The sequence below is a fragment of the Henningerozyma blattae genome, chromosome 3 (assembly GCF_000315915.1).
Source record: "Henningerozyma blattae CBS 6284 chromosome 3, complete genome".
NCBI lineage: Eukaryota > Fungi > Ascomycota > Saccharomycetes > Saccharomycetales > Saccharomycetaceae > Henningerozyma > Henningerozyma blattae.
In genome coordinates, this window is record NC_020187.1 from 155,450 (window position 1) to 182,822 (window position 27,373).

At 35.6% G+C, this 27,373-nt stretch overlaps 15 protein-coding genes across 15 annotated transcripts; 3 read left to right on the forward strand and 12 right to left on the reverse strand.

The window, feature by feature from the left end:
* Positions 1 to 2,088: 2,088 nt before the first annotated feature.
* Positions 2,089 to 3,333, forward strand: AAN1 (Aan1p; the record flags this gene model as incomplete). Its single annotated transcript, XM_004179362.1, has 1 exon — positions 2,089 to 3,333. One exon carries the CDS (start codon positions 2,089 to 2,091, stop codon positions 3,331 to 3,333), a length of 1,245 nt encoding a protein of 414 aa, XP_004179410.1.
* Positions 3,334 to 3,555: 222 nt separating this feature from the next.
* PSG1 (Psg1p) lies at positions 3,556 to 6,450 on the reverse strand (the record flags this gene model as incomplete). The annotated part of the gene is made up of 1 exon (XM_004179363.1): positions 3,556 to 6,450. One exon carries the CDS (start codon positions 6,448 to 6,450, stop codon positions 3,556 to 3,558), a length of 2,895 nt encoding a protein of 964 aa, XP_004179411.1.
* Positions 6,451 to 7,216: 766 nt separating this feature from the next.
* Positions 7,217 to 7,540, forward strand: SEN15 (Sen15p; the record flags this gene model as incomplete). Its single annotated transcript, XM_004179364.1, has 1 exon — positions 7,217 to 7,540. The coding sequence occupies one exon, from the start codon at positions 7,217 to 7,219 to the stop codon at positions 7,538 to 7,540; it is 324 nt and encodes a 107-aa protein (XP_004179412.1).
* A 198-nt stretch (positions 7,541 to 7,738) lies between these two features.
* On the reverse strand, positions 7,739 to 9,082 carry ARG7 (glutamate N-acetyltransferase; the record flags this gene model as incomplete). The annotated part of the gene is made up of 1 exon (XM_004179365.1): positions 7,739 to 9,082. One exon carries the CDS (start codon positions 9,080 to 9,082, stop codon positions 7,739 to 7,741), a length of 1,344 nt encoding a protein of 447 aa, XP_004179413.1.
* A 712-nt stretch (positions 9,083 to 9,794) lies between these two features.
* On the reverse strand, positions 9,795 to 11,876 carry TBLA0C00800 (uncharacterized protein; the record flags this gene model as incomplete). The annotated part of the gene is made up of 1 exon (XM_004179366.1): positions 9,795 to 11,876. The coding sequence occupies one exon, from the start codon at positions 11,874 to 11,876 to the stop codon at positions 9,795 to 9,797; it is 2,082 nt and encodes a 693-aa protein (XP_004179414.1).
* A 1,118-nt stretch (positions 11,877 to 12,994) lies between these two features.
* On the reverse strand, positions 12,995 to 14,521 carry TBLA0C00805 (uncharacterized protein; the record flags this gene model as incomplete). The annotated part of the gene is made up of 2 exons (XM_004179367.1): positions 12,995 to 14,025; positions 14,314 to 14,521. 2 exons carry the CDS (start codon positions 14,519 to 14,521, stop codon positions 12,995 to 12,997), a joined length of 1,239 nt encoding a protein of 412 aa, XP_004179415.1.
* A 546-nt stretch (positions 14,522 to 15,067) lies between these two features.
* TBLA0C00820 (uncharacterized protein) lies at positions 15,068 to 16,592 on the reverse strand (the record flags this gene model as incomplete). Its single annotated transcript, XM_004179368.1, has 2 exons — positions 15,068 to 16,098; positions 16,385 to 16,592. The coding sequence occupies 2 exons, from the start codon at positions 16,590 to 16,592 to the stop codon at positions 15,068 to 15,070; spliced, it is 1,239 nt and encodes a 412-aa protein (XP_004179416.1).
* A 362-nt stretch (positions 16,593 to 16,954) lies between these two features.
* On the reverse strand, positions 16,955 to 18,229 carry UBX4 (Ubx4p; the record flags this gene model as incomplete). Its single annotated transcript, XM_004179369.1, has 1 exon — positions 16,955 to 18,229. One exon carries the CDS (start codon positions 18,227 to 18,229, stop codon positions 16,955 to 16,957), a length of 1,275 nt encoding a protein of 424 aa, XP_004179417.1.
* Positions 18,230 to 18,316: 87 nt separating this feature from the next.
* HOT13 (Hot13p) lies at positions 18,317 to 18,646 on the reverse strand (the record flags this gene model as incomplete). The annotated part of the gene is made up of 1 exon (XM_004179370.1): positions 18,317 to 18,646. The coding sequence occupies one exon, from the start codon at positions 18,644 to 18,646 to the stop codon at positions 18,317 to 18,319; it is 330 nt and encodes a 109-aa protein (XP_004179418.1).
* A 175-nt stretch (positions 18,647 to 18,821) lies between these two features.
* On the reverse strand, positions 18,822 to 19,826 carry MDH1 (malate dehydrogenase MDH1; the record flags this gene model as incomplete). The annotated part of the gene is made up of 1 exon (XM_004179371.1): positions 18,822 to 19,826. The coding sequence occupies one exon, from the start codon at positions 19,824 to 19,826 to the stop codon at positions 18,822 to 18,824; it is 1,005 nt and encodes a 334-aa protein (XP_004179419.1).
* Positions 19,827 to 20,161: 335 nt separating this feature from the next.
* Positions 20,162 to 21,634, reverse strand: GPA1 (guanine nucleotide-binding protein subunit alpha; the record flags this gene model as incomplete). The annotated part of the gene is made up of 1 exon (XM_004179372.1): positions 20,162 to 21,634. The coding sequence occupies one exon, from the start codon at positions 21,632 to 21,634 to the stop codon at positions 20,162 to 20,164; it is 1,473 nt and encodes a 490-aa protein (XP_004179420.1).
* Positions 21,635 to 21,756: 122 nt separating this feature from the next.
* Positions 21,757 to 22,329, forward strand: CYT2 (cytochrome c1 heme lyase CYT2; the record flags this gene model as incomplete). Its single annotated transcript, XM_004179373.1, has 1 exon — positions 21,757 to 22,329. One exon carries the CDS (start codon positions 21,757 to 21,759, stop codon positions 22,327 to 22,329), a length of 573 nt encoding a protein of 190 aa, XP_004179421.1.
* A 163-nt stretch (positions 22,330 to 22,492) lies between these two features.
* TIM10 (protein transporter TIM10) lies at positions 22,493 to 22,777 on the reverse strand (the record flags this gene model as incomplete). Its single annotated transcript, XM_004179374.1, has 1 exon — positions 22,493 to 22,777. One exon carries the CDS (start codon positions 22,775 to 22,777, stop codon positions 22,493 to 22,495), a length of 285 nt encoding a protein of 94 aa, XP_004179422.1.
* A 264-nt stretch (positions 22,778 to 23,041) lies between these two features.
* CAB3 (phosphopantothenoylcysteine decarboxylase complex subunit CAB3) lies at positions 23,042 to 24,991 on the reverse strand (the record flags this gene model as incomplete). The annotated part of the gene is made up of 1 exon (XM_004179375.1): positions 23,042 to 24,991. The coding sequence occupies one exon, from the start codon at positions 24,989 to 24,991 to the stop codon at positions 23,042 to 23,044; it is 1,950 nt and encodes a 649-aa protein (XP_004179423.1).
* A 711-nt stretch (positions 24,992 to 25,702) lies between these two features.
* TBLA0C00905 (uncharacterized protein) lies at positions 25,703 to 27,184 on the reverse strand (the record flags this gene model as incomplete). Its single annotated transcript, XM_004179376.1, has 1 exon — positions 25,703 to 27,184. One exon carries the CDS (start codon positions 27,182 to 27,184, stop codon positions 25,703 to 25,705), a length of 1,482 nt encoding a protein of 493 aa, XP_004179424.1.
* Between the last annotated feature and the right edge of the window lie 189 nt (positions 27,185 to 27,373).

A 27,373-nucleotide genomic window follows, 5' to 3' on the forward strand; every position in this document is an offset into this window, starting at 1 on the left:
AATTTTTTTTTTCTTTTACTTACTTTCACAACAAAACTTCCCTAATTTTCTCGAGAATGTTAGTACCCGAATGTATTTTACGTAAGACCCCATAAATCTTACCAAATATGGACACACTTTACGATATGTCGGGAAACTTTCCACAATAAGACAATATTCTTTTGTTCAGTTGTCTCCAAAAAGACATCCTCCAATGGTGAATGTAGTTCTCTTTTGGAAAGAAGGGAAAGTTACAACTGTTCCTGAATTTGTTAGGGTGATTATAGAATAAAATTAATTCTTTACATTTATAGAGGATACTTCAAATATAAGCAAATAGGTTGATGAAAACAGGGAGCCATTAGAACTTACAAGAGATTCGATTGACTAGCCAAGAGAGAAGAAAAAAGATAGTAGTTTCTCCGTAAAATAATACAAGCGTTCTACTGTATAATTATAACAAGTTACTATTCAGGTTTTTTTTATTTATTTATCAAAGATTTGGAAGTCTTTTTTATACCACATCAATTAATTTCTCATGCATAAATAGCAAGCTAGCAAATTTTCTTTATAATACTTAGAATTTCCTTGTTAATCTTTCTCAGGTTGAATTAAATCTTGTAAGAACTTCTTTTAGTTACACTGTGCATTCTATTTTAGCTCGCTATTTCAAAAATATTTAACCAAATATAAATTGAAGGTATACAAGTTTACGAACACTAATGCCTTGCTAATTTAAGAATTATATCTGTTACAATTAACAACAGGACAGTTTTGAATACAGAGGAAACGTAGTTCTATTCTTTTTGAATTAGGAATGTTACCTACTCTGAACAAACCAGGAGATAAAGACTATACTTATATGTAGCTCAAAAAATGTGCACGCGAGGAATCTATTCCGAAAAGAGACGTAGTGGGGACTATTCTCGGGTTTTTGGTAAGATACAGAGGAATCTGAGAAGACTGAGAGATTACAGCAGATCAATTGCAATTTGGATATGCTAACAAATATGTCGTAGACGCTACAAACAAAATATTTATGGGGCCACTTCTGGGTTACTCCCTTAAGGTAGAATAAAAAAGATGAAAGGATAATTTTTGGAATCGTGTAACCATCATCAGAAGAGTCACCGTGGCAGATATAGTATACGAATTGGAACTGTGACTTGTAAGAGTTATCTTCCAGAATGTTCGTTCTGACGTAAACATCTATACATGCCCCGGGAATTTGTGTTTGACAGGATAAGGGTATTATATAATGAAAACGTTTCGGCAAGATGAATGTTTACAACAGGCTCTCTGTTTAACAAAACGTTATGTTGCTGTACAGTTTATACCAAAGCCTGGAATACTTCTTCAGGCTGACACTAAGAATCAGTATATATAGTCCATGACACTATCTTAATTTGGACTTTCCTATATTTTACACCATTTTTGGAGACTTGATTACTCTGGAATAGCAATTACGTAGTAGACCTTTTTTCTTATAAATTATTTATCCAATGTTTATAAAATGTAGTCTTTTAGATTGTCTTACATTCTTATTACAGCTCTATTTTCAAACAGAGGAGTTTGCAGAATTAATATTGTTTTACATTCCAGAATGAAAACAGCAACATATACATTCAAATTCCTCAAAACAAAAATGAAAAGTTAGTAGAATAAGAGACATATAATAATACCTAATTGGTAGTGCATGGCAATTCTTTTTGAAGAGTGGTGCACTTTTCAGAAAGAAAAACAAGTTATCACTATGTTCTAACTTTTCCTCGGATCGATCAAAATTATTATGATTAAGCTAAAGCTAAAATATGTCTGAATCTTTTTTATGAAAAAAAAGGACAAGATACAATAAACAAAACGTGATTTTTAGATTACTTTCTACAAACATCTGGGAAATACCTTAATGATGGTTTTTTTACTTGTCATTCAAATTATTTTAATGCACACGTGATACACATTTTGATGCTCCGATGGAAGACAGTACGCCGTCTTGACTATAAAAATTATTGATAATGATGAATAAATTATAAGTAGAAAAAAGAGCGAACCATATAGATTGTTCAAAATAGTGAGGATATATTAGACTATTATTCAAATATACACATTATGGAGCCCATCGATCCAGATAAAAATGATACTAGACTGAATTGCCCATGCCGTCGTTGTTCAATGCAAAAAAATGCAAATAATTATCCAAGAGAACGAAATAAGAACTATACAAACCTTCCGATATTGAATATTGAAAAATTTCTTAAATTAAAAGGTACAAAGTATGAACGTATTGTTTCTGAAGAATATCTTATGGGTAAATATGGTGCAAGAAAATCTCATTACATACTTGTATTTATTAATTGCATTCATCATAAGCTTGAAACAGGAGTGGCCATGATCCCAGACGATCACACTGATTCGTTAAGTCCTTGGGTGAAATCAAAGTTATTTCTTTTATTAGTGACCTTGTCTCAAAGAGGTGGACCAGAATATTGGTCTGATAAACTAGGCGCGAATCCAACAGAAAGTAAGTTAGTTGAGAATGATAATAAAAATGCTAAAAAGCGGAAGAGAAGACCGTATTACACATTAACAGAACATATCATGCGACGTAATATTAAACAAGACTTTTCTGAATTAAATTATGATGACAATTATGTTTTTTCCTCCATTTGGGCAAATTTTATGGAAGGTTTGATAAATCATTATTTGGAACGTGTAATTATTCCCCACTCAGAAACAAAAGTTTGCCAACAATTATATAAGCCAATGATGAAGATTATTTCATTATATAATGAGTATAATGAGCTTATGGAAAAAAGTGAAAAAAATGGATTTTTACAAGAACCTGAAGATGAATTAAAAGAAAATATAGGCAATGATATCGTTGCTCATGAACGATTATACCGAGCACAGCAATTACTATGGCAAGCAAGACAAGATATACCAAAAACGATAAGTAAAGAGCTGACTCTTTTATCTGAAATGTACTCAACATTGTCTGCTGATGAACAGGATTACGAGTTAGATGAATTTGTATGTTGTGCAGAGGAATATATAGAATTGGAATATTTACCTGCACTTATTGAAATTCTTTTTTCCAATGCAACTTCCATGTACTTTTGGAAAATAATGATGGTTTTAGAGCCGTTTTTCTATTATATTGAAGATTCTGAAGATTCTAGCATAATTGATGAATGCGAGGAAAATATCGAGCCAGATATGATAGCGTCAGTGAAGGCAGAAGATTATAAATCAGATTCTGTTAGTACTATAAATACAAATACCCAAAGACAGGATCCTAGAGTTATCACTCTAGAGAAAATCTGTGAAGTTGCTGCCAGACAGAAATGGATCTGAAACTTTTTTACTATTTTATGCATGTCTCGTGATTTTTGTTCTGTTAAAGGTAAATACTAATTTATATAGATGTTCGATAATTATTACAATATTAATATAATAAAAATACAACGATTAATTAATTATTAATAATATATAACGCCTTTTTTGCCGTTTATATAATGATATGGGTAAAGTAGTTTTTATGGGGTAAGAGGGGTAATTATAAATGAGAAATTGACTCTAATATTGCTTATCAGTTTTATTAGTGACAGGAAGTTCAGAATACTTTCTATTCTTCATATTGCTAAATTTTTGGATATTTGACATCTTATCAATGATACGATGTCTTGATTTAATTGCATTTTCAGTAACGTCAGAGAAATCACGATGACCCTTACCAAATTCTAAAAAGAAATAGAAAACAGCACAACAAACTAATACCGCCGTAGGCATTGTTAAAGCAATATACCACCACTTTGCGCCATGCAAACCAGCATCCTCCAATTGCAGTTGTTCCTTTGTCTTCTTAAATACACGTGCCCCAACTAATATTCTTAATAAAATTCCGTTTTCCAATGGATTGAACTCATTATCTGGGATATTACTTGGTTGAATCGATAGGACAATTTTACGTTCATATTCATCCTGTAGCCATTCTTCAGCAATTTCAATTGGGAAGATACCACTATCATTGTCTAACCATTCAGATGAGAAAAAGGTTGCAGGGATATCCCTCTTGACTAATCCAATATTTTTCAGGTCTTTATCCACATTATCTTTCTCCTTATGTTCATCTTCTTCAACATCTTGGATAATATCTTGGATAAACTCACGCTTGTCTTTATGTTTACCAGCTTCAACAGCTTGGATGATGTCTTGGATAAAGTCACGTTTGTCCTTGTGCTTACCAGCTTCAACGGCTTGTATAATATCTTGAATAAAATCACGCTTGTCCTTTTGTTCGCCTTCTTCAACGTCTTGGATGATATCTTGGATAAAGTCACGTTTACCCTTATGTTTACCAGCTTCAACAGCTTGAATTATATCTTGGATGAAGTTACGTTTATCCTTATGTTCTCCTTCTTCAACATCCTGGATGATATCTTGGATAAAGTCACGTTTACCCTTATGTTTACCAGCTTCAACAGCTTGAATTATATCTTGGATGAAGTTACGCTTATCCTTATGTTCTCCTTCTTCAACATCCTGGATGATATCTTGGATAAAATCACGCTTGTCTTTGTGCTTACCAGCTTCAACGGCTTGGATAATGTCTTCGATAAACTCGCGCTTACCTTTATCCTTACCAGCTTCAACAGCTTGAACTATATCTTGGATGAAATCACGCTTATCTTTGTGTTCGCCTTCCTCAACATCTTGGATAATGTCTTGAATGAAGTCACGCTTGTCTTTGTGTTCGCCTTCCTCAACATCCTGGATGATATCTTGGATAAAATCACGCTTGTCTTTATGTTTACCAGCTTCAACGGCTTGTATAATATCTTGAATAAAATCACGCTTGTCCTTTTGTTCGCCTTCTTCAACGTCTTGGATGATATCTTGGATAAAGTCACGTTTACCCTTATGTTTACCAGCTTCAACAGCTTGAATTATATCTTGGATGAAGTTACGTTTATCCTTATGTTCTCCTTCTTCAACATCCTGGATGATGTCTTGGATAAAATCACGCTTGTCTTTGTGTTCACTTTCTTCAACATCCTGGATGATATCTTGGATAAAATCACACTTGTCATTGTGTTTACCAGCTTCAACGGCTTGGATAATGTCTTCGATAAACTCGCGCTTACCTTTATCCTTACCAGCTTCAACAGCTTGAACTATATCTTGGATGAAATCACGCTTATCTTTGTGTTCGCCTTCCTCAACATCTTGGATAATGTCTTGAATGAAGTCACGCTTGTCTTTGTGTTTACCAGCTTCAACAGCTTGGATGATGTCTTGGATAAAGTCACGTTTGTCCTTGTGCTTACCAGCTTCAACGGCTTGTATAATATCTTGAATAAAATCACGCTTGTCCTTTTGTTCGCCTTCTTCAACGTCTTGGATGATATCTTGGATAAAGTCACGTTTACCCTTATGTTTACCAGCTTCAACAGCTTGAATTATATCTTGGATAAAGTCACGTTTGTCTTTTTGTTCACTTGCTTCAGCATCTTGAATAATATCTTGTATAAAGTCACGTTTGTCCTTGTGTTTACCAGCTTCAACAGCTTGAATAATGTCTTGAATAAAATCACGCTTACCTTTATTTTTACCAGCTTCAACAGCTTGGATAATATCTTGAATAAAGTCACGCATATCCATATTTTCGCCTTCTTCGAAGTCTTCTGCTGTGTCGTGACGCTTCAAAACTGCAATATCTTCTAGGCTTTCATGAAGCTTCTCCTTTGTCCTTTGTTCATCGTTTTCAATATCATTTGTAATATCATCTATTAGATCACGCTTAAAAAGGCCCTTATCTTTAATTTTTTCTTTAACATATGATAAGTGGATACGAACCTTATCGATATCTTTCTCAGTCAATTCGTTCTTGAAAAATTTTGTATACCAAGAAACAAAATAAGTCTTACCAACTTTCCATTCACTATTTTCATTTGGAGTGCAAAATGGTTCACTTGAGCCAGATTTAGAGCCACCCTTTTTAAAATAACGTTCAGGCGTACATCTAATAATTGGGTTCAAGCTAATATATGTATCGTCTTCTGGAATCATAACATCTTCTTCATAAACATCACCAGGGTTCATATTATGTGCCTTCAGCTCTTCATAAGAATAAGTACGTACGGATGCTGTTTGGAAATATGTTGAATAGTCTGGCTTGGCTTTTTTAGTATGTCCATTTTTCAATTCAGGCTTGATAGTTTGTGGTGTACCATCTTTTTTTAGAGAAACCCATGGTTCCAAAGGGTTAGGTGGATCTTCAGGTTTACCACTAAATACGACACCACCAATTACTGTTGGAGTAACTATCTCTACCTTAGTGCCATAAATTGTTCTAACCCAAGGTTTTGGTTGTTCAGTAGTGTCTAATTTTTCCTTTGGCTCAACAACAGGTTTATAAGCGAAGGCTGTCCCAAACAAAAGGGCAGATGCCATGGAATACGAGACTTTCATCTTGTATCTTGCTCAATTGATGTTAGTTTTCTTCTCGTTTTCCCTTCTTCACTTTGAGAAGAGAATATTGATCAATATATATATATATATATATATATGTCCGTACGTGTGTTTGTATGTGTCTAAAAACGAAAAATAGGGTGGAAGCTAAAGATTTGGTAATCTTAGTGAGCTTATTATTTAAAGAAAAAGTAATTTGCGAGATCTAGGTGAACGTTGGATCTAACCTTAAGGTTTGTTCTTAAATAAAAGATATGAAAAAAATGGCCGAAATGAGAGATCTTGTCTGAAAGTTTCAAATCTCCTAAAAATTACCGTGCAAATTGATAGTAAATATTTACAAAAAGCGGATTCCCTTTACAGCCGAGAAAAATATTTCAGCTGAAAAAAAAAAAAAGTGGGCACTGTAAAAATGGCTCATCGGTTCAGGTCCAAAGCGGCCGTTACAATAACATTACTTTAGCAATTATGAAACTGTGTGGGATGGAGTTGCGGTTAAGGTTGAAGTTTTCGTCACTTTAGGAATTCAGTGCTTCGTACTTTCCTAAAAGAAGGCCTTGAACCTACCATATAGTATAGAAATTGTTCTGAAAGGCCATGAGTACTGAGAAAGGAAATCAATAAAAGAGACAGCTGGAAGTAGGTCCTGAGAATATAGAGTGGAGGGGTTATAAGAAAACAGCTACATAAGATAACTTCAATACTAATCCCGAATTGAAACAATTAGACAGGAGGTAAACAGGTACACATTATTCATTGATCCGGGATGGACGAGAAATTGGAGTTAGTACGAAACAATCTAGTCCATTACCAACAATGGGAAGACGTGAGAGTATCACCTGCTTCCTTTCAGTGGGAAGGTGAAAATATACAACTTATTATCGGAAAGCCTAGTAACTCCGAGAGAGAGGAATGCGTGCTTCCTGTGGAGTACTCTCAATATCAAGAGAGTTTGTTGACTACAAACCTTATTGATGCGACTTTTACTAATTTGGTCTCTGAAGAGTTTGAAAGAATAGTCTTGGCGATTATTGGAGATGATGGTACGGTCGTTTTCTATTATATTACCAGAGGAACTTCTACCATATAAACATCGCTCAAACTAACTACTGACAATCCACACAAACACAAACACAAACACACACACACACATATATATATGTATATATATATATTTATATTCGCATTTACTTATGCCTCTCATTTATTAATTTATAAAGTTTTTATATGTACATATCTATATTATAGATAATTATGCTAGAATGAAACAAGAAATCAATGCATGCTTCTAAGTACGGTAGTCCCCATTAATGGTAACATATTCATGAGTTAGATCACAAGTCCAGAATTGAGCAGTTTCAGTACCAGTATTCAAATCGACTAGGACCTCTAAATCTTCTAAAGCTAACATTTGAGAAGCACGCTCTTCATCGAGATTTAACTGTGGGACACCGTTGATAACCAACTTCAATTCTTTTGGCTCACTATTATCAGTGGTAACAAAGCTAACACTAATCTTGTCTGCATCTAATGCTCTCATATCGTTTAACTTAGCATAACCAATAGCACATAAGATACGACCCCAATTGGCATCTTGTCCATATAAGGCAGTTTTTACTAGCATAGAGTTAGAAATAGATTCTGCGATTGTACGAGCATCAGCGTAATTTTCAGAATTAATCACTTTCACTGTCACAAATTTTGTTGATCCTTCTCCATCACGTACTACTAGTTTAGCTAAATCTTGGGCGACCGATGTAATATTTAATTTAATTTCATCATATAACTCAGAATCTTCTGTAATATCTTCCATTTGATTATCAATTGCACCATTTGATAACATACATAAAGTATCGTTCGTACTCATATCGCCATCAACAGATATACAATTGAAAGAACGATCAACAGCGTATTTTAAAGAAGATGTTGCTGCAGACGAAGATAAAGGTAAATCAGTAATTAAATAGCTTAATAGAGTAGCCATATTTGGGCATATCATACCAGCCCCCTTCGCAATACCGGTGATAGTATAAGTTTGCCCAGTTGTGGATAATTTGAATTGTTTGGAAATTATCTTTGGGAAAGTATCAGTAGTACAAATAGATTTGGCAAAATTTAACCAAGAATTGAAATCACTGCCAAATGCCTTTTTATCATTGAAAATTTTTTCAATACCATTCTCAAGTTTATCCATAGGCAAACGTTGTCCAATAACACCAGTAGACATAACCAGAGATAGATTTTCAGAACTGTCACTGCCAAGATGCTTACTAACTAAATCTACCGTTTTCTCAGCGTCTTCTTGGCCTTGGTCACCAGTTACTGAATTTGCACAACCTGAATTTACAATTGTTGCGATAACACCTTCACCTTTGGTATGTTGAAGAACATTTCTTGAGACAGTAACAGGAGCAGCTTGAAATTTATTTGTAGTAAATACTGCAGCAGCTCTTGCTCTCTTTGGATCATTGACATTCCTTATAACCCCTAAATCTAAAGCATTATTTTTTTTAATACCTGCAGAGATTGATGCAGTTTCAAAACCTAGAGGAAAAGTAGCATGGGTTGGAACAAATCTTGCATATTTGTCTAAAGGTTTAGCCTTTTGTAATAGAGTCTTTGTAGTGTGCATATTTTTTTAGTTTTTTTTTTTTTTTTTTGATATAGTAGAGGTTTACTATTGATTGGTAGTCCGAATAGGTACAGGCTTGAGGATTCTTATAACATCAAGAATTAAGACACACCAATTCATTGTTCTGAATTATGTTACGCATATTTATATATTTTATTCACCCCAAGTATTATAATATATTGTACCAAGTTATTCAAGGTGTCCATTTGCTGCTCCAAACACTCTACGGTTGTCGGATAAACCTTTTCACCTACTAGTATTAATTGACTAAATCTGCTTATGGGTAAAAGCCATCGCAAATGGTCATCATGAAAATTAACTCTATATAATATTGATCAAATTTTTTTTTTTGACTCATACAAACATGCGAAAACGGAAAATGACGCATTCCCGTACGAGTCCTTCTTTTTTAGGACATGCTTAAGAAAGAAAGAAAGTGTTTGTCATTAACTGTAATATTTTCTCTGACGACTACTTGTCACTGGACAGGATCATCAACTATTAATCAATCCAGTCTTTTGAAGTATTGCTTTATTAATCTGGAAATAGACGAGTATAAGAACAAATTTTGGGAAAAGATAATTCCGCGCATGAAAAGAAGTTTGGTTATCATATTGTATTGTATTTTTTGAAAAAAAAAAAAAATAAAAGAACTCCTAAATTTATTGTATAAAAACTATATAATGAGTAGCGGCACTGATAATTAGGGCTTTTATACATGACTTAAACCTGCACTAATTTTAAGCATCTTTAATTGTAGTTCGCTCTGAACAGGCGAAGGTTCAATTCTAGCATCAGGATCGCTTTCAGGTTCAGAGTTATCTGGAGCATCCACAGAAACTGTTACTGATCTCTTTGCGCTCTTTTTAGAACGGAAAAAGCTCCAACCTCGTTCACTTTTAACCCTTCTTGCATCTCCTGCAGAGTTATTGCTTTTGCTGCTATCACTGTTATTGGTATCATCTGATGTATTCTTTGTCCTTGTCTTCGGTATAACTAGCTTGTCTAAACTATCATTATTCTTGAGTGATGAAGTCTCTTTTTTATTACTACTTTTCTTTAAGTAAGTGTCATTTCCCTTGATATCATTGAAATTTATATTATCAGATAGTATTTGATTTTTAGAAAAGTCGGTTAATGCTCGATACATCTTGGATTCTGTATCATGTAATTGTTCAACATAATTCGGTTTATCTTTCATGCTGATCTTCATTATATGGCTTTCTGTAAAATTAATATTTTCTAATTCTTTATCGTTATTGACAGACTGTAAATCTGCAATGGCAGCTACTTGTTCCATTACGGAGTTAATGATTGTCTCATCTGTGAATTTTTTTTCACGTGCGATATTTTTTGATCCTTTAACTGAATGAGGTGTTTTTATTAATTGAACTAATGAATTTAATTGATCTCTTAAGATTTCATTTTCCCTTTCACTTTGCTCTAGTGTTTGCATCCCACGGGTCATCATGACGTTTTGCATACTTACTTCATGTAATTCATCTTTTAACAATTCAATTCTATTACGATAGTACTCCTCCATTAGGTTCCAATCATCAGTTAAGATAGCACGTTTCTTATCCCCACCAATTGCTGTTTGATTTATTTTAATCTGATTGGACATACTACTTGCATACGATGAAAATCCAAGAGTGGAGAATGTTTCATATTCATCGTCTTTATTTAATGAGCATGAAAAAATTAAATTTGTCTTATGATTACCAGCCAATAAATCATACAATATTCTTGTTAAATGAGAATTTCTATAAATGGATTTATTAATTGAGATAGATTCTGAATTTGCTAATGTGTAAACCATACTATTTAACGAGTCCATGACTCTATTATATTTTGAAGCTGCTTCTCTCGTAATCCCTTTCTCAATATCCTTTGATGCACGATCTGATCCCGCTAGATCAACAAAACAAATCGTGGACTGGGTCTCCAGATCCTCATCTTCATCGAGCTGTAACAGTTTGATTCTTAAAATTGTACTTGATCGGATCCCATTATTATGGCAAGAATGTAATAATCTTCTACTCGAGTCTATAAGGTCATTCAATTCGTTTCGATCTAATATTGTTACGCTTTTGACATTCTTAATAATATCTAACCCTTGATATTTATCCATATCATGGTGTAAGCTCAGTTTTTTATTTGACAATGTATCGTCATGCTGTAACAGATCATAAACTTCTTCTTTATATACTTCCACGAATGAGATATTTACTAAAAATGTGATACCTTTCCGTATGGCTCTGATCTGATCAATCATTTCAAATAAGTCATTTCCTACTTTTGAGATTAAGCCATAATTCTTTTTTTGAAGTATGCTATTTGCACTCTTATTGCTCGATGCTGAAGTTTGAATGTTGGAGTTTGAACTGATATTAGAGTCATTCTTCACATTTTTATTAGTATTGATATTTTTGGAATCTAGATCGGTTGGTGTGTCATTAAATGCAGTACCATACAAAGTATAAGTTTTACCTGTCCCTGTTTGTCCATATGAAATATAGGTAGAATTATAGCCTTTGAATAAATCGTTAATGCAAGCAAATGAAAGGGTAGAATTTATCTCATCATCAGGTTTTTCGGGTTCAAAGATTTTATCAAATCTATATTGATTGGAACCGCCCAAAGATCCTTGGTTAACAGACGAATTTAATGTAATTATAGTACCATTGTCAATGGTGTTTAACTCATAGGGTATTGGGGAGCTTGATTGTCTAAGCTTTAAATATAAGGTAGGTTTCCATATATCAGGCCAATATGTAGAAGTTTTGAAATCCATCACCCTCAAACTTGTAAACTAGTTCTGTAGAAATGAAGATTGTTTGTATTTATTTTTTTTGTTTGTTTTGAGAATTCGAAACATTTTGTAATCATTTTTGACACCATTTTAACAAATTTGAAAATTTACAATATAATTAAATATGGAGTTCCCGACTCCCAAAGTCATCTTTTATTTATTGACGTTTTCGGGAACCTGTTTGGCTCCTAGACGGAGCTCTTCGGAAGTTTGCACAAATCCTAACTGTCAACTCATACTGTGTCAAAAAGAGTTGAAAGAATTTTTGTCCAATCAAAGGGACCAAGGTAAATAAAAAGATCCATAAGGAATTTACTCAAGTATTATCAATTTTTTTTTTTTTTTCTAGAAGCAATGTAGGATATCAAGTTAAATAAGAAGACTATCTGAACTTCATGTTTGAGAACAATTTACTTTTTTCTCTTATTACTTTAAGTTCGATATTCTGGTTAGTATATAGAGCTTCTTTAAAGTAGTTAAGATGCGCAACTGGTGCAAAAATATCTAGACATATAATACAAGACATACGGTAGTATAGCAGATGCTTTCAAACAAAAGTATGCACCTGATTTCCATACTTTTGTCAAACGAACCATCGTACTTAGCAATGTGGTTGCATGCTTACTTATTCACCTATTGGTGTACCATTCTTTTTTCTTGACGTCTAGTTTGCTAAGCCTACTGAAAACCTAAATTTGTCCTGCTATTTTATAAGATCGGTGATGTCTTTAGCATTATATTTTTTTTGTTTCAAAGAATCATAAACTAAGCAAAAAGAAGAGGCTAAGTATACTTCTGCTTTCTAAAAAGTTTAATGGTACTATCTAGTGTAATATTTATTTTAATAAAAAATCTTGAAAGCTTTTTTGAATTAACTCCTTCTTTTTTTGTACTTACATAGAGATAATTTAAAGTTTTCCTTTATAAACTAATTGTAAAATAGGTATTATAAAACTCCATGTTGTGTTATAACAACAATTTAACGTGATTAAAGAACCAAAGTTCAAAAAAGAAAAGAAGATACTGTAGATAACGTAGAAATTGTAATAAAAATACCTAGTATTAAATAGAAAATAGAAAATAATATTATATAGATCAGATTATTTTAAGATCTTACCGTCAACAATTTCCTTACCTTCACCGTTGACCATAACTGGCTTGTCCCAAGCCCACATGTTGTTGATGAATTCTTTATCTTCTTCCTTAGTTGGGTCCAACTTTGTGTAAGCGTAAGATTCCCAATCTGGGGCAACGTTGAAAGCTGGTTCATGTTCTTGACCTCTGATCATGACAGCACCAATGATACCGTTGTTGTTGTTTTCACCGTAGACAGTCATACAACCAAACATGTACTTAGTAGAAGCAGACAATCTGTTGAAGAAACCACCGATCAAGTTATTGGACATGAAGGTTAAAGTCAATTCGTCGTTGTATTTGTAGTCAACTCTCCAGATGGAGTATTCTTCGGCGTTGTAATGTTTCCAGAACCATGGCAAAGCAACTGGTCTGGTATCTTCGTTAGAGTATTGTCTCTTCCATTCGTCCAAGACGAAAGTTGGTCTACCTAAAGCTTCTAATGGGTGCTTTGGCTTTCTTTCTGGAGCTGGAGCAGCTTCAGCAGCTGGCTTTTCAGCCTTCTTTTCAGCCTTCTTTTCAGCTTTTGGTTTTTCAGCCTTCTTTTCCTTCTTTGGTGGGACAAAAACTAAATCTTGCTTCATGTACTCAAAGTTGGCAAATTGAGCTTTCAAAATCTTGGAGGAAATAACAGTTTTAAACCATCTAGTAATAGCTGGGTATTTTTTAGAATAAGCTGGACCGTAAACTTTACCAAAAATGATTGAAACAGCCGTAACACCGAAGATATCAGCTAGAGAGATATGTTCAGTAGCAAAATAAGTATGAGTTGTTAATCTTTCTTCAATATAATCAGAATATTGATCAACATGAGCCTTGTGGAAATCCAAGCTTTTCTTATTGAATTGGAAAACACCAATTTGAATTAACCAAACACTCACGGCAGAAGTGAAGAAATCTTGGTTAAAGAAAGAAGCCCATCTTAAAATTTGAGATTTTTCAGCCGGGGTGGTACCAGCCAAGATAGCTTGAGTCTTTTCATCAGCAAAAGAGGTTACTATTTAAATTTTTTCTTTTTCTTTTTTTTTTTTTTGTTGTAGTCAGAACAAAAAATAAAAACAAACAAACTAGTATTGTTAGTAAATGATTATTTTGAAAGCAATTGATTGAAACTGAAATAATAATTTGGAAGACGCTAAAATTTAAGATTTACAATTCCGAACCAGATGTGGATCAAATGCCATCAGATAAGGGTAATGGTAAAAATAAACACTAGACGCCCTGTGAATTATGCAATTAAACCTAAAGTGTTACTAAATTAGTAGTAAAAAATTAAGGTACATACAATAATAAGCAATAGAAATAGCTTCAGTTAATTTAAAACCCTTAGGACCTAGAAATGCTGGGACTTTCTTTAATGGGAAGTTCTTGGCAAAATTAGCTTCATCATTGGTTGTTTTAACGATAGAAATATCCAAATTCAAATAAGAGATCAAAGCCTCATTAGCAATGGTTCTTGGAGAATTATTGGTATATAAAGTACCTTGGGACATTTTATTTTATTGTTGAAATTAACGGTAATATACTTTTCTTTTTCAAAAAATTAAAATGGAAATAATTCAAAACTTGAAATTTGGAATTTGATATTTTAAGACTTTTACCATTCTTGAATGCGGCTCCATTTTTATATCATTTATATTTTGAAAAAAAAAAAATATTACTAAAATACGCAATGAACTTTTGCATTATCCTTAACCTTTTTTTATGTGGGAAATGATAGCGCCGCTCCAAAGTTGTCTCACCGAAGATATGAAACGAAATACAACAAGGGAAAAAAAAATATAAGCTTTTTATTATGCAACGCAATACGAACAAACGGAATCAAGTGTGATTAAATCATGACTTTTAAACGACTCCATTTTTGGCTTGCAATCAGGCAATATTTCCTTGTATAAATGAATAAGAATGAATTAAAAATACATAAGAATAAAAAATATTATACCATATTAATTATCAAATAATACATGAGCGTAACAATTGAGTAGTAGTGTATTTACTTGAGATAGACAAATTGATTTTAATAAAAAGAATCAATTAGTTTATTTTAAGACCTTACCGTCAACAATTTCCTTACCTTCACCGTTGACCATAACTGGCTTGTCCCAAGCCCACATGTTGTTGATGAATTCTTTATCTTCTTCCTTAGTTGGGTCCAACTTTGTGTAAGCGTAAGATTCCCAATCTGGGGCAACGTTGAAAGCTGGTTCATGTTCTTGACCTCTGATCATGACAGCACCAATGATACCGTTGTTGTTGTTTTCACCGTAGACAGTCATACAACCAAACATGTACTTAGTAGAAGCAGACAATCTGTTGAAGAAACCACCGATCAAGTTATTGGACATGAAGGTTAAAGTCAATTCGTCGTTGTATTTGTAGTCAACTCTCCAGATGGAGTATTCTTCGGCGTTGTAATGTTTCCAGAACCATGGCAAAGCAACTGGTCTGGTATCTTCGTTAGAGTATTGTCTCTTCCATTCGTCCAAGACGAAAGTTGGTCTACCTAAAGCTTCTAATGGGTGCTTTGGCTTCTTTTCTGGAGCTGGAGCAGCTTCAGCAGCTGGCTTTTCAGCCTTCTTTTCAGCCTTCTTTTCAGCTTTTGGTTTTTCAGCCTTCTTTTCCTTCTTTGGTGGGACAAAAACTAAATCTTGTTTCAAGAATTCAAAGTTAGTGAATTTAGACTTCAATGGAGCAGAAGCAATGATAGTCTTGAACCATCTGGTAATAGCTGGGAATTTCTTGGCGAAATCTGGACCGTAAACTTTACCGAAAAGGGTGGAGAAAGTAGCAGAAGCAACCATATCGGCTAAAGAAACGTGTTCGGTAGCAAGGTAAGTATGGGTGGATAATCTTTCTTCAACAAAGGTGGCGTATTTATCGACATTAGCTTTGAAGTCATCCAAAGCCTTCTTGTTGAATTGGTTCTTACCAATTAAGATTAACCAAGCACCAACAGCAGCAGATGAGAAATCTTGGTTGAAGAAGGCAACCCATCTTAAGATTTGAGATTTTTCAGCTTGAGTGGCACCGGCCAAGATAGCTTGAGTCTTTTCATCAGCAAAAGAGATCACTATACAGAAATTAATTATTTGCAATATTGCATTGTGGTGAAAATTGTTAGTAAAAAAAAAAGTTGATTTTAACACAATTAACATTTCTTGTAAATTAATAAAATATTCTCAGATTTACAATTCTCGACATATGTGAGTTACATGTTTTTTTTTAAATTTCCTATTCAGACAGGGATAACTGTAAAATAAAAATTGTTTTCATCATTTTAAAATATATTAAATTACTCGAAAGGATAAAAAATAAAAAATAAAAAATAAAAAATTGAAAAATTGAAAATAACATACAATGATAAGCGATGGCAATGGATTCTGGTAATTTAAAACCCTTTGGACCCAAGAAAGATGGGACTTTCTTCAATGGGAAGTTCTTGGCGAATTCAGCTTGAGCAGTTTCAACGTTAACGATGGAAACATCCAAGTTTAAATAGGAAACCAAAGCTTCAACAGCAGTGGATCTTGGAGATTGGCCGACATACAAAGTACCTTGGGACATTTTTCTTTTAGTTTTTGTTCAAACATCTTTAAAGGCAATTATAAAAAGTGTAAAACAATAAAGAAAATTCAAGTTGTTTAACGATGAAACAATTATTTATATAAGAAATTATTTTTTCTATTTTCTCGAAAAAAATAAATTAAAAGAAAAAAAAAAAAAAAAAAAAAAAAATTAGTGATGATGAGTGAGGTGAGAATGGAAAAAAGAAGAAGAAAGAAGTTGAAAAAAAAAAAAATTTTTTTTTCAATTGTTACCCGCGCAAAGATGTTTTTTTTTGGATCGTTATTTAGGGTTACGTTATGTACTTATATTGTGAAACAAATTAAAAATCTATAAAAATAATAATATGTAGTGGAGTGGTGCTATTTTTTCGATAATTTTAACCATTTGGGGACTTTTCCTGGTTCCAATGAAGATTTGGTGGTTGAAGGGTTTGAATTTGAAGGGTTTGAATTTGAAGGGTTTGAATTTGAAGGGTTCGAATTTGAAAGAGTTTCTTTTGTCACCATCAGTTGATGATCCAATTTTACATCATTAGCTTCTTGTAAGAATTTGGCTTGTTCCATTAATTCAGTTTGTAAATAAGGTGAAGGAGATGAAGATTGTAATAGTAATAAAGTTTTTTTATTAAATTTCAAATCTTTTATTAGGGTTGATTGTGAATCTGATGGGAGATGTTTGTAAGGATGAGGAATATAAAGTTTAAAATGGGTTTGATGTGGTGGTAAGAGTAAAGGGTTAATTTTTTGATAAACAAGTTCTATTGTATCTGATGGGTTGAATTGGATTTCGATATGAGTACGATCGGGGAATCTTATACGTAAAATACATGATTCAATGGGTGGAGGGGTGTGTTTATTTGAATGTAAATCGCGTAATCTTTTCGTTAGAAGAGGACCATTGGAAATACCAGATTGTTTTGTTAACATGTTGCGATAAAGCATTGCATGATCTAGGGAAAGTTGATAGTCTGTATCGTTATCTTGAATTTCTGAAGAGAGTGGAGTTTCTGAGGGGACAAACACTTGCAAAGGTGGGGGGGATGATTTTGTTTGGGCTTGCGCTGGGGTTTGCGCTGGGGCTTGCACTGGGGCTTGCACTGGGGCTTGCACTGGGGCTTGCACTTGCTCTTGCTCTTGCACTTGTAGAGTTAATCGTAAAACCATGGAAGATTTAATCCCCAAAGAAGTCAAACAAAAATCTTTTAATTGATTTGAATCATAATTCTTGTTAAAAACTTGTAAAGTGGCATTAATTGGATTCAAAGGTGGAGTTAATTGATTACAAACTTGATCTATGACTTGATTCAATGGTTTTTCCGGATTAACCATTGATACTACGGAAGTTTGGATATTTTGTAATTTGATTTGGAATTTAATTTTAATCAATTGGAATTGGTCTTGAAGGATGGAAGGAGTTTGCCTTAAAATGAGAGTTGTGTTTGAAGGCAAGTTCAAGAATCTCAAGGGGATGTCTGTGGGCAGAGGGGTTGTGGAATGGAACAATTGCCATTGATTGTTTTGTGTATTGGAGAGATGGAAATGGGAAAGAGCGGATTGTAGAGTTTTGAAAAGAGGTTCATTTGGTGAGGGAGTTGATTTGAAGGATTTGAAATCGTATTGTATCTGGAGGGGCATTGCGGGGGGGGGGGGGTGTTTAGCTTGGGTGTGTTTAGCCTGGGTGTTTTTAGCCTGGGTGTCTTTTTTTGATAGTGGCGAATTATTTTAACGCTCGCACGAGTTTATGAAATATAAGTGGTAATGGAGTTTACAACCAGGATTGAATTTGGAATGACAGTGAGGACATGAAAGGGTGGCCGAGTATTGCTGGAAGGTCATTTGGGTGTTACAGAGGCCACAGAGGATTACGTTTTCTTGAGGAGTGGAATGGATGTCGAATCGCTGTGGAGGATGGTTTGCGAGTTCTTGGTGGCATTGGTAGCAGGCCCAGAATTGGTTACAACATTTGAATTTCAAAGCGATGATATCCAAGGGTGAATGCCAATGGTGACAGCGAGTGTTGTTGTCTAGTAGTTTGCCGTGTACTTGGAGCATTGGTGGAGGGCAGCGTGGAGGCGTAAGGAAAGGGAGCGTGAGGGAAAATCCTTTGATATTTATAAAGAATATATAATTGTGCGAGTGCGCGTGCGGCTATTTACTAGGAATATTTAATGGTGAATACTATATAATAGGCACCAGATCGAGGCACCAGACCGAGCCACCCAGGTGACTAGGCATTATTTATAAAATCCTCACCCTTTTTAATGTTCTTCTTCAAAGTTTCTTTGCAAACTTCCAAGAGACCCTTTTCATATTCGTTCAAAGGACCCAATTCACCAATCCTTTCGACACCGTCTTTGCCCAAAGTAATTTGCGAGGCGAAAAACTCGATACCTTCATCTTTGAACAATGGGGATTCGACAAAGGCGGCTTCGACGACGTCGGATTCGCCGTCAAGACCAGCCATGACGGAATTGGCAAAACGCGAACCGGCATAAGCCATGGATAGAGTGGCGGAACCTGCACCGTTCTTGGCCTTGACAACTTCGTCACCACCGAATTGAATACGGTTGACCAGAGCGTCACGTTGTTCTGGCGTGATCTCTTCGCTGTATTTGGTTTGAGATAATAATGGGATGATGGTGATACCGGAATGGCCGCCGATGATGGAGACAAATTCCTTTGTTGGATCAGTATTTTGTAATTCGGAAATGAAACGAGAAGCACGGACAGAGTCCAAAGTGGTGACACCGAACAATTTCCGTGGGTTGTAGACACCCAATTTACGGAAAGTTTGGGCGACTACTGGGACTGTCGAGTTGACAGGGTTGGAGATGACCAAGATGGAGGCGTTGGGACAATTGTTTGCAGCGGCAGTGGCCAAATCACGGACGATCCCGGCATTGATGGAGAACAAGTCGTCTCTTGACATACCTGGTTTACGTGGGACACCTGCTGGGATGACCACTAGTTCTGCGTCTTTCAAAGCAGTGGACAGTCCGTCATTTTCTGGAGTGTAACCGTTGACGACGGAGTTTGTGGGGATATGGGATAAATCAGCAGCGACACCGGTGGCACCTTTCAAATCGTATAGACGCAAATCGGTGACTCTTGGGTTTAGTTTTAATAGAAGAGATAGTGGCTGACCAATACCGCCTGCAGCACCGAGCACGGCGACTTTACGTAGATTGGTGGAGGTAGAGGAGAAGGATCTTTTAGCTACTAGTCTGAACATTGGGGGGGGGGCACTAGAGAGAGGCACTAGGGCAAGAGTATGGGTGTCTTTGGTGGATTGTATATAATATATGGTAAAGGAAAAGAGGACAGTATATATATCTGTGTGTGTGTGTATATATAGTTTGATATTTAGGGGGCCGGCCCGGTAATGGTCACGCGCAGCGCACGCAGAATGGGCGCGTGGCGGCTGCAAGGCAAGGCGAGTGGCGCTATCGGCTTACCGGATGTGGGATTGGGGGGCGCATTCGAGTTTGACCTTTGGCCTTGACCCTTGGCCCTTGGCCCTTGGACCTTGACCCTTGACCCTTGACCCTCCCCCTCCCCCTAGTGCCCCTACAGCAACCCACTCCGCTTCAAATTCTGCTGCACAACCATATCCGTCACAGCCCCCAGCACAAACCGCATCGTCTCCCGGTCCGTGGCACACGTGCGCCGCACATACACTGCACGTGTCCCCCTGGCCAACGACACAAACTTGCTCTCCAGAAACGCAAGGCCTGCCTCCACGTCGCCCACACGACCTGTGTATTCCGGGAAATGGGCTCGTAGTGGACTTCTGGCTATCTTCTGTGCAAACAGGTCCGTCTTGTTCAGAAACAAGATAAACGGTGTGTCCCGGAACCATTTCGAATTCACCAGCGTCTCAAAAAGCATCACACTCTCACGCATCCGGTTGACACGGGCATCTTCAAACAAGGCCTGGTCGTATTCGCTTGCTGCTGCCACAAAACATACTGCCGTGATGTCTTGGAAACAGTGGATCCATTTGCGTCTTTCTGACCTCTGACCACCGGCATCCAAGACACGCAATTTGGCTCCACCTACATGGAACTCAGTCTCGGTGATGCCGGTGGTCTTGACACGGCCTTGTAGGATATCCTGGTCTGTACATGCGTAATCTGGCTGGGCAAAATCCAGCGCATGGGCAAAATAGTAGGCAGCACTGCCCTCTAGTTGGAACTCGTTGGCACGAGCATAGCATTGAGCTATGCCAGTGTCTTGTCCCCATAGTAATTGAATTGCCGAGGCGACTTCCGCGGGTGCAGGCTGGGCGGAAGAGGCCGTGGAGGTGTTACGCAAAAACATGGCTTCTGGATCAGCAGCTTCGGCCAGTTGCGATAGTTCAGGAATGGCCGAGGAGGCGTTGTCTTGTTCCCCAGTCTCGTTGGAATCCTCCAGGGCTCTTGCTCGACCAGTGCTGGCGGCTCTTCTTGTGCGTTCACTACGCTCACTATACCTCACTACGTATTCGCTGAGAAATTCCCGGCCTCCTGCTGCAGCTGCATCGATGTGTGCCAACGGTTGACACCTCATCACCAGCTGTTTGGCATGGCACAATTCGGAGTTCCCCGGATCGTCGCATTCTAACGAGATCCCCAGCTTTCTTGCTTGCACTATCAACACTCTCATGGATTGTACGGTGTCTGCCCACAACACTTGGGCATACTGTCTTCTCTCTTGATGCGAAAACCCGCCATGATGCAATAACCTCAATTGCTTCAATACCGTCGATTTACCACTCTCACCGGCACCCAGCAACAACAACTTGACTTCTTGTTGTGCAGCCTTCCCTCCAGCCTGTAGTTGGCCCTCGATCAAATCGTTGGCGTGCTTGCTTTGTAAAAATGGATCAAGCTCCTGTCCAGGGTCTTGCAACGTACTTGTATTACAGCCCATTTTCAATGCGTGTATGTATGTCGATCGTCTTGTGTATGTATGTCGATCGTCCTGTGGTTTTCCCGTCAGTCGCAGTCGCGTTCCGCCGTCTGGCCGAGAACCGAAAATGCAGATCAATATCAATTCCATTTTTCTTATATATGGAATCCCACTTTTTGAGGTTTTTTAAGGAAAAAAGATAAAACACTAGACTCGAGCAAGACACGAGCAAAAGAAAAAATATTTTCCCTCTCTCTATCGATCGCCAAGCAATGTCTGATGAGTCAAAATGTCCTGTAAGTCCAGAAGCCAGACAAGCATGGTTGGATGCAAACGCAAACGCAACCGCAACCGCAACCACAACCACAACCACCCTAGACGCCCATCGTGAAATATCCTCCATCCCCCGTACTGACTCCCACTCAAACTGGATCTACCCTTCCGAAAAACAATTCTACGACGCCATGGTCCGCAAAAATTGGAACCCTTCTCCACATGACATGCAGACCGTCGTCCCCATCCACAATTCCGTCAACGAAAGAGTTTGGAATTACATTCGTAGATGGGAAGCCCCCACGAACCAATCCCTGACCCTCTCCACTTTCAAAGGAAATTCCAAAAAATTAACCCCCAGAGCTTGGATGAGATACCATCTCATGGGTCTATCAAAACCCTTTGATAGACATGATTGGACCATAGATAATCACGGTGTCCAGTACGATTATGTAATAGACTTCTACGCGGAACAAGAAGGCGTCGTGTTGGATGTTAGACCCAAGTTGAACAGTTGGCATGGCTGGGCACTTAGATTGGCGCGTGCCATGGGCTTTGGCCGAGCCGAATAGACATCACAGCCATACCAAATATTCTTGCAACCACGCTTATATAATGACCCTATTCATTCCTGTAAAAAAAAAAACAAATATTAAAACAAATATTTATACTTCTTCTCTCTTTTTTTATATACATATATATACACGAAGCAGAATCCTAGTACCCCAACCCACCTTAAAATCTCCCACCGGCAGAAAAGTTTTGTCCCATCTTTTGCATGTTCTCACCAACTTTCACATTCGTTTCAAAGTACTTGGCAACACAACGGTCCAAACACGCAGATTCGTTCTTGTTCAAATCACCCGCGCTATAATTACTCCTATCAATACACTTCTGATGGCAATTGTTGACCAGACGGTTGAACATATCCGTAACAAGATCCAATTCGGTCTCTGCCGCACTAATCTTTTGTTCAGAAGTTAATTGTGGTTGAGAAGCACCAAACCCTAAAAATGACATTGTTTCGTTGTATTATCTATCGCTAACTCACTCGACGTGCGATGTTGAAATACATACATGAATATATATATATACACAATACTTCCCAATCATCTTGAAATTAAAATCCGAATTTTAAATTCTATCCGTAACAAGCGGCGGTGCCAGTAAATTCGCGACAGTAAATTCGCAAAAAAATTAAAAAAAAAATACTAAAAAAAACAAACAAACATACACTTATATAAAATACCAATACTTGTTTATGTCTCACAACACTTTCTATAATTAGTCGTTACCAATGTTCACGACATTCAAAGAGTGCGTTTCGATATCGCTCTCATCATCATCATCATCGCTCTCATCATCGTCATCTTCAGAATCGGGCTCGTCAACAACATCACTATCATCATCTTCATTCTCATCATCACATTCCACATCTGCAGTATCATCTTCATTATCCTCTGGAATATCAATTATATTCTCATCACCTTCACTTTCTCGTAGTTTTTTAATCTCCAAAATTTTCCCACGAATAATCTCAACAATTTCATTCCATTCTCTCATACCACCCATACCAATATCACCACAAACTAGAACTTTTTCAACAGGTCTCAATATCGTAATAAATGTATAATCCTCTTCAAGAATCCTTAGATGTTTTTTCGTCATTGGATTACAATACATAAACGTATTCATTGCAGGTGCTGCCAATATAGGCACACTGGTTGGCCATCCAATGAAAACAGATGTCAATAGATTATTGCAAATCCCGTTCGCCATTTTAGCTAATGTGTTTGCTGATAATGGTGCAATGACAAATATATCCGCCCATTTTCTTAATTCATGATGTAATATTGGATCGGTGATTTTCTTACTATGTGACCATTCGTCTTCCTCTCTCCAAATCTTTACATGTGTTGATAATTTTAGACCTCTCAAAAAATGTTCCGCAGGTTTTGTAACAATTAATTGAATTGAGACTTTTTCTGGTGTATAAATTTTAAATAGTTTATCAATAATCATGGGAACTTTTATTGTGGCTACAGATCCTGATGCAGCTATTAAAATATGAATTTTTCTATCATCTTCTTTGGTAAAATATTCCATAAACGGAATCTGAGATTCCGGTGGTTGAATAACTTTTCTTTTATTAGAATTCATATTTGTTCCATGCAACTGTTTTGCGGTTGTTACCGTTGTTGTGGTAGTCGCAGCAGTAGTAGATGGTATTACTACTGATGTAGTACATACTTTATTTTTATTTGTTTGTGTAGTTTCTTCTAAAGTTGATTTTTTCATATCAAAATAAACAAAATCACCAGGCATATGTACAATAGAATTTTTATCAACTTCATCTTCGTCATTATTGCCTTTATCGTTTATAGATGTATTATCCTTAAATACTGTATTCATATCCAGTTTATTATTTGATAAATCTTTACTACAACTATTCAATTCAAAATCATCACTCAAATTACTCGTCGTTGCTGTTGCTGAACTAGTAGAATTTAAAACTTTATCTATTATATGTGGATATATTTCTGGTGTCGTGCTTGATATTGATATCGAATTTAAACTTAAATTGGTATTCGGACTTATGTTGACATTATTATTTGATGGCAAGTTAGAAAGGTCTGTAAAGCTATTATTTGGCGATGTAGCATTCGAAGAGGAATTAGTTGTATTTTTACTTGGCTTGGAAGAAATTGAATATCTATGATGTGGCTGTTTTTTCTTGGGATCATCGGAAGTAAAAGATACTACTGTACCACCATTATTTTTACATTCATAAGGTACCCAACTTGATGGATTTGTAGAAGGATTTCCTGCTAAATTTGAAGCAGGGTTTACAATATTAATATTCATTAAATTTGTAGTAGAACTACTCTTGTTATTAGCATTCGATGATGTGTTTAGTAAAGTTACATTTGGACTTGTACAGTTCATTTTATAGTTGTGTAAATCCGTAATGCTTGATGAGCTCATTTTATTTGTCTTCGGAGTCGTATTTGTCGTGCTTCCATTAGGTGAAGTCGGTCCTATCCCACTATTCCCACCATTATTTGATTTATTAGTACTAGTTAAAGAACTATTTCTTGATGTTAATATTGAAACTGGCTGAGGAATGATGTTGGCTGCACTTGTATTGGATTGACTTTGATGATTAAATTGAATAGTAGGTGCACTTCCTTGTCTTGGACGACTAGTTTCTTTAGATTGTTCAGAACTTATCATAATAGATAGATATTACTAATATTTGATAATGATTTACTGTATTAAATTAGCTCCCCCCTCCCCTTTAGTGATTAGATGTTAGCAGATTTAGATCGTATAAAGAATAATAACTTCGATCGAAGAAGCAGTTTAATAAATACTATGCTTTTATAGTATTTAAATTTTTTTTTTTTGGTGTAATAAGTCAACGTTTTAATAATATATATAAATATTAGTCTGATCGTATTTTTTTTTTTTTCCCTCTCTTTCTCTTCCTTCCTTTCTTTCTTTCTTTCTTTTCCAATCCGGAATTTTCTTTAATGTTATGCAAAAATTTCAAGTATCAGACTTTTTGAACTTCAATATTATGTGAGATCATAGAAAAATGCCATTGTAAGAACAAAAAAAAAAAGTATATTACTACTAACTTCAAAAATCTCTGTTGCCTTGTAATTGAAGGAAAGAATCTTTTTTTTTTTTTTTTAGGTAATCTGGTAATCGTGCACCGGTTTACTATAGTTATGGATCCCTCCAAACATTCCATGCTAAAAATAGTTCGAAATTTGGAGTAACACTAGAAAACTCGTTTACTCTACAAGATATGCAACTCCAAGAATTATTTAGAGTATATATATACTGCTACTTATTTAGAATATATGAATTATATATATGCAAAGGTATTTATGTTTGTGAAAAAAATTTTATCCGTAAGGTATTTGTAGTACAAGATATTTAAATGAAACAACCCTCTGTAGAACCATATGGCGAAGACTTGGATTTCATTGCTTTCTTATAAACTTTTCGTTCCTCTTCAGCCTCAGGACTTGTATTAGAAGTATCTGTTACTAACCCATCCATTGGGATATTTAACTGAGACTCGAGAGACTCAGTAGCAGATGAATATTTATTATCTATAGCAGTTCCTGCAGATTTTGTTTTCCTCTCTGAATGAATATTTAAATCAGTTGTTGATTTGTTAGACCAGCCACTTAGTCTACTAGAAAGTAATAACGACGATAGTGATTTACCAACTCTCTTAAACATACTCTCAGCTGTTGAGGACCTGGATCTCTGATATTCAGAATTATGATTCTTTTTTTTTGTTTCTCTTTTCTTCCTCTTTTCTTTTCTATTTATACAAGAATCCCTATCACAGTCTACTTTGGAATCCATATGGGAAGAAGATACATTACTACTAGGCCTTGAACTTCTTCGACCTTCTAATGCATTATTTTGCCTTTCAACTTCTTTTTTTATATCTTGTTGTATCCTTTGTGATCCTTTCCCTCTTATAGTTCGAAATTGTTCTTCGTTATCAGAAACTTCATTACATTCCACTTTTTGATAGCCGCCATCATCATCTTCGGATACATTATTATGGAAATCCTGCCTTTCATACGAATCACTTGAATAATTAGGACTAGAATAGCTAACAAGCTCAACTTCTTGACTGCTAATACTTTCTGCGCTATTGTTTCTTGATATATTACCAAAAGTTAAAGTATTTTCAAATTGCCTACCATTATTTGGCAGTTGACTATGGAGTTTATTTTTAAATTCTTTTATTTTTTGTTTATCATTTAGTTTATCGCTAACTCCTTTTAGCTTACTTGCTCGAGATAATAATTCGCTTCCATTCGATGCTGAATTGAAAACACATGAATCATCAAAACCACTGGTATTTGTTGTAGTTGATAATACACTTGAAGGTGTTAATGGTAATTGATTCTTGGAAGAAGAGGAAAATTGAACATCTGATTTTTCGCTTTGTTGGTTTCCAGTTGAATCAATTATTGCAGTTGTAAAATTTTCCCCCTCTTCATCCAAACCTAAAGGAGAAATACAAACAGAACCTCTTGTAGATGGTCTTGAAGACTCTTTAAATTTTCCATAATTTTCTAATTTATTGGATTCTCCCACTTTTTTTGAAACTGTATTAAGATTTTTGACTTTTAAATTTCTAGTTTCACTCTTCTTTGTATTTTGTATTTTTTTTTTCCTCCAAGACATGAAGGAGTTTTGAATGGAATTGAGACTATCACTATTTTTAGTATTATCCACATGCTTCCCAATTACATTTTTATTTTTATGAGCCTCAGTTCTTCTTTTAATTCTTTCCTTTTGTAATTTTTTTTCTTTATGATTAGTACGACAAAAAATTAAAAAACGATGCTTGTGTGGTAGTTTCCACTCTTCTAGAGGAAATTTTGGCATCCTACCTTTATAATATTTTTTCTTTTTCTTTTTTTTTTATTTATTTTCTTCCCCTATTAATTGATCTTTATCTTGATAATTTCTAAAGAAAAGTTCTTCTCTTGAGAAATATCTCTAGTAAGGGAAAAAAAGTTTAGCAAAAAAATTACAAATATCAATACTTTATAACTAATAGGTTCATCTACCTAA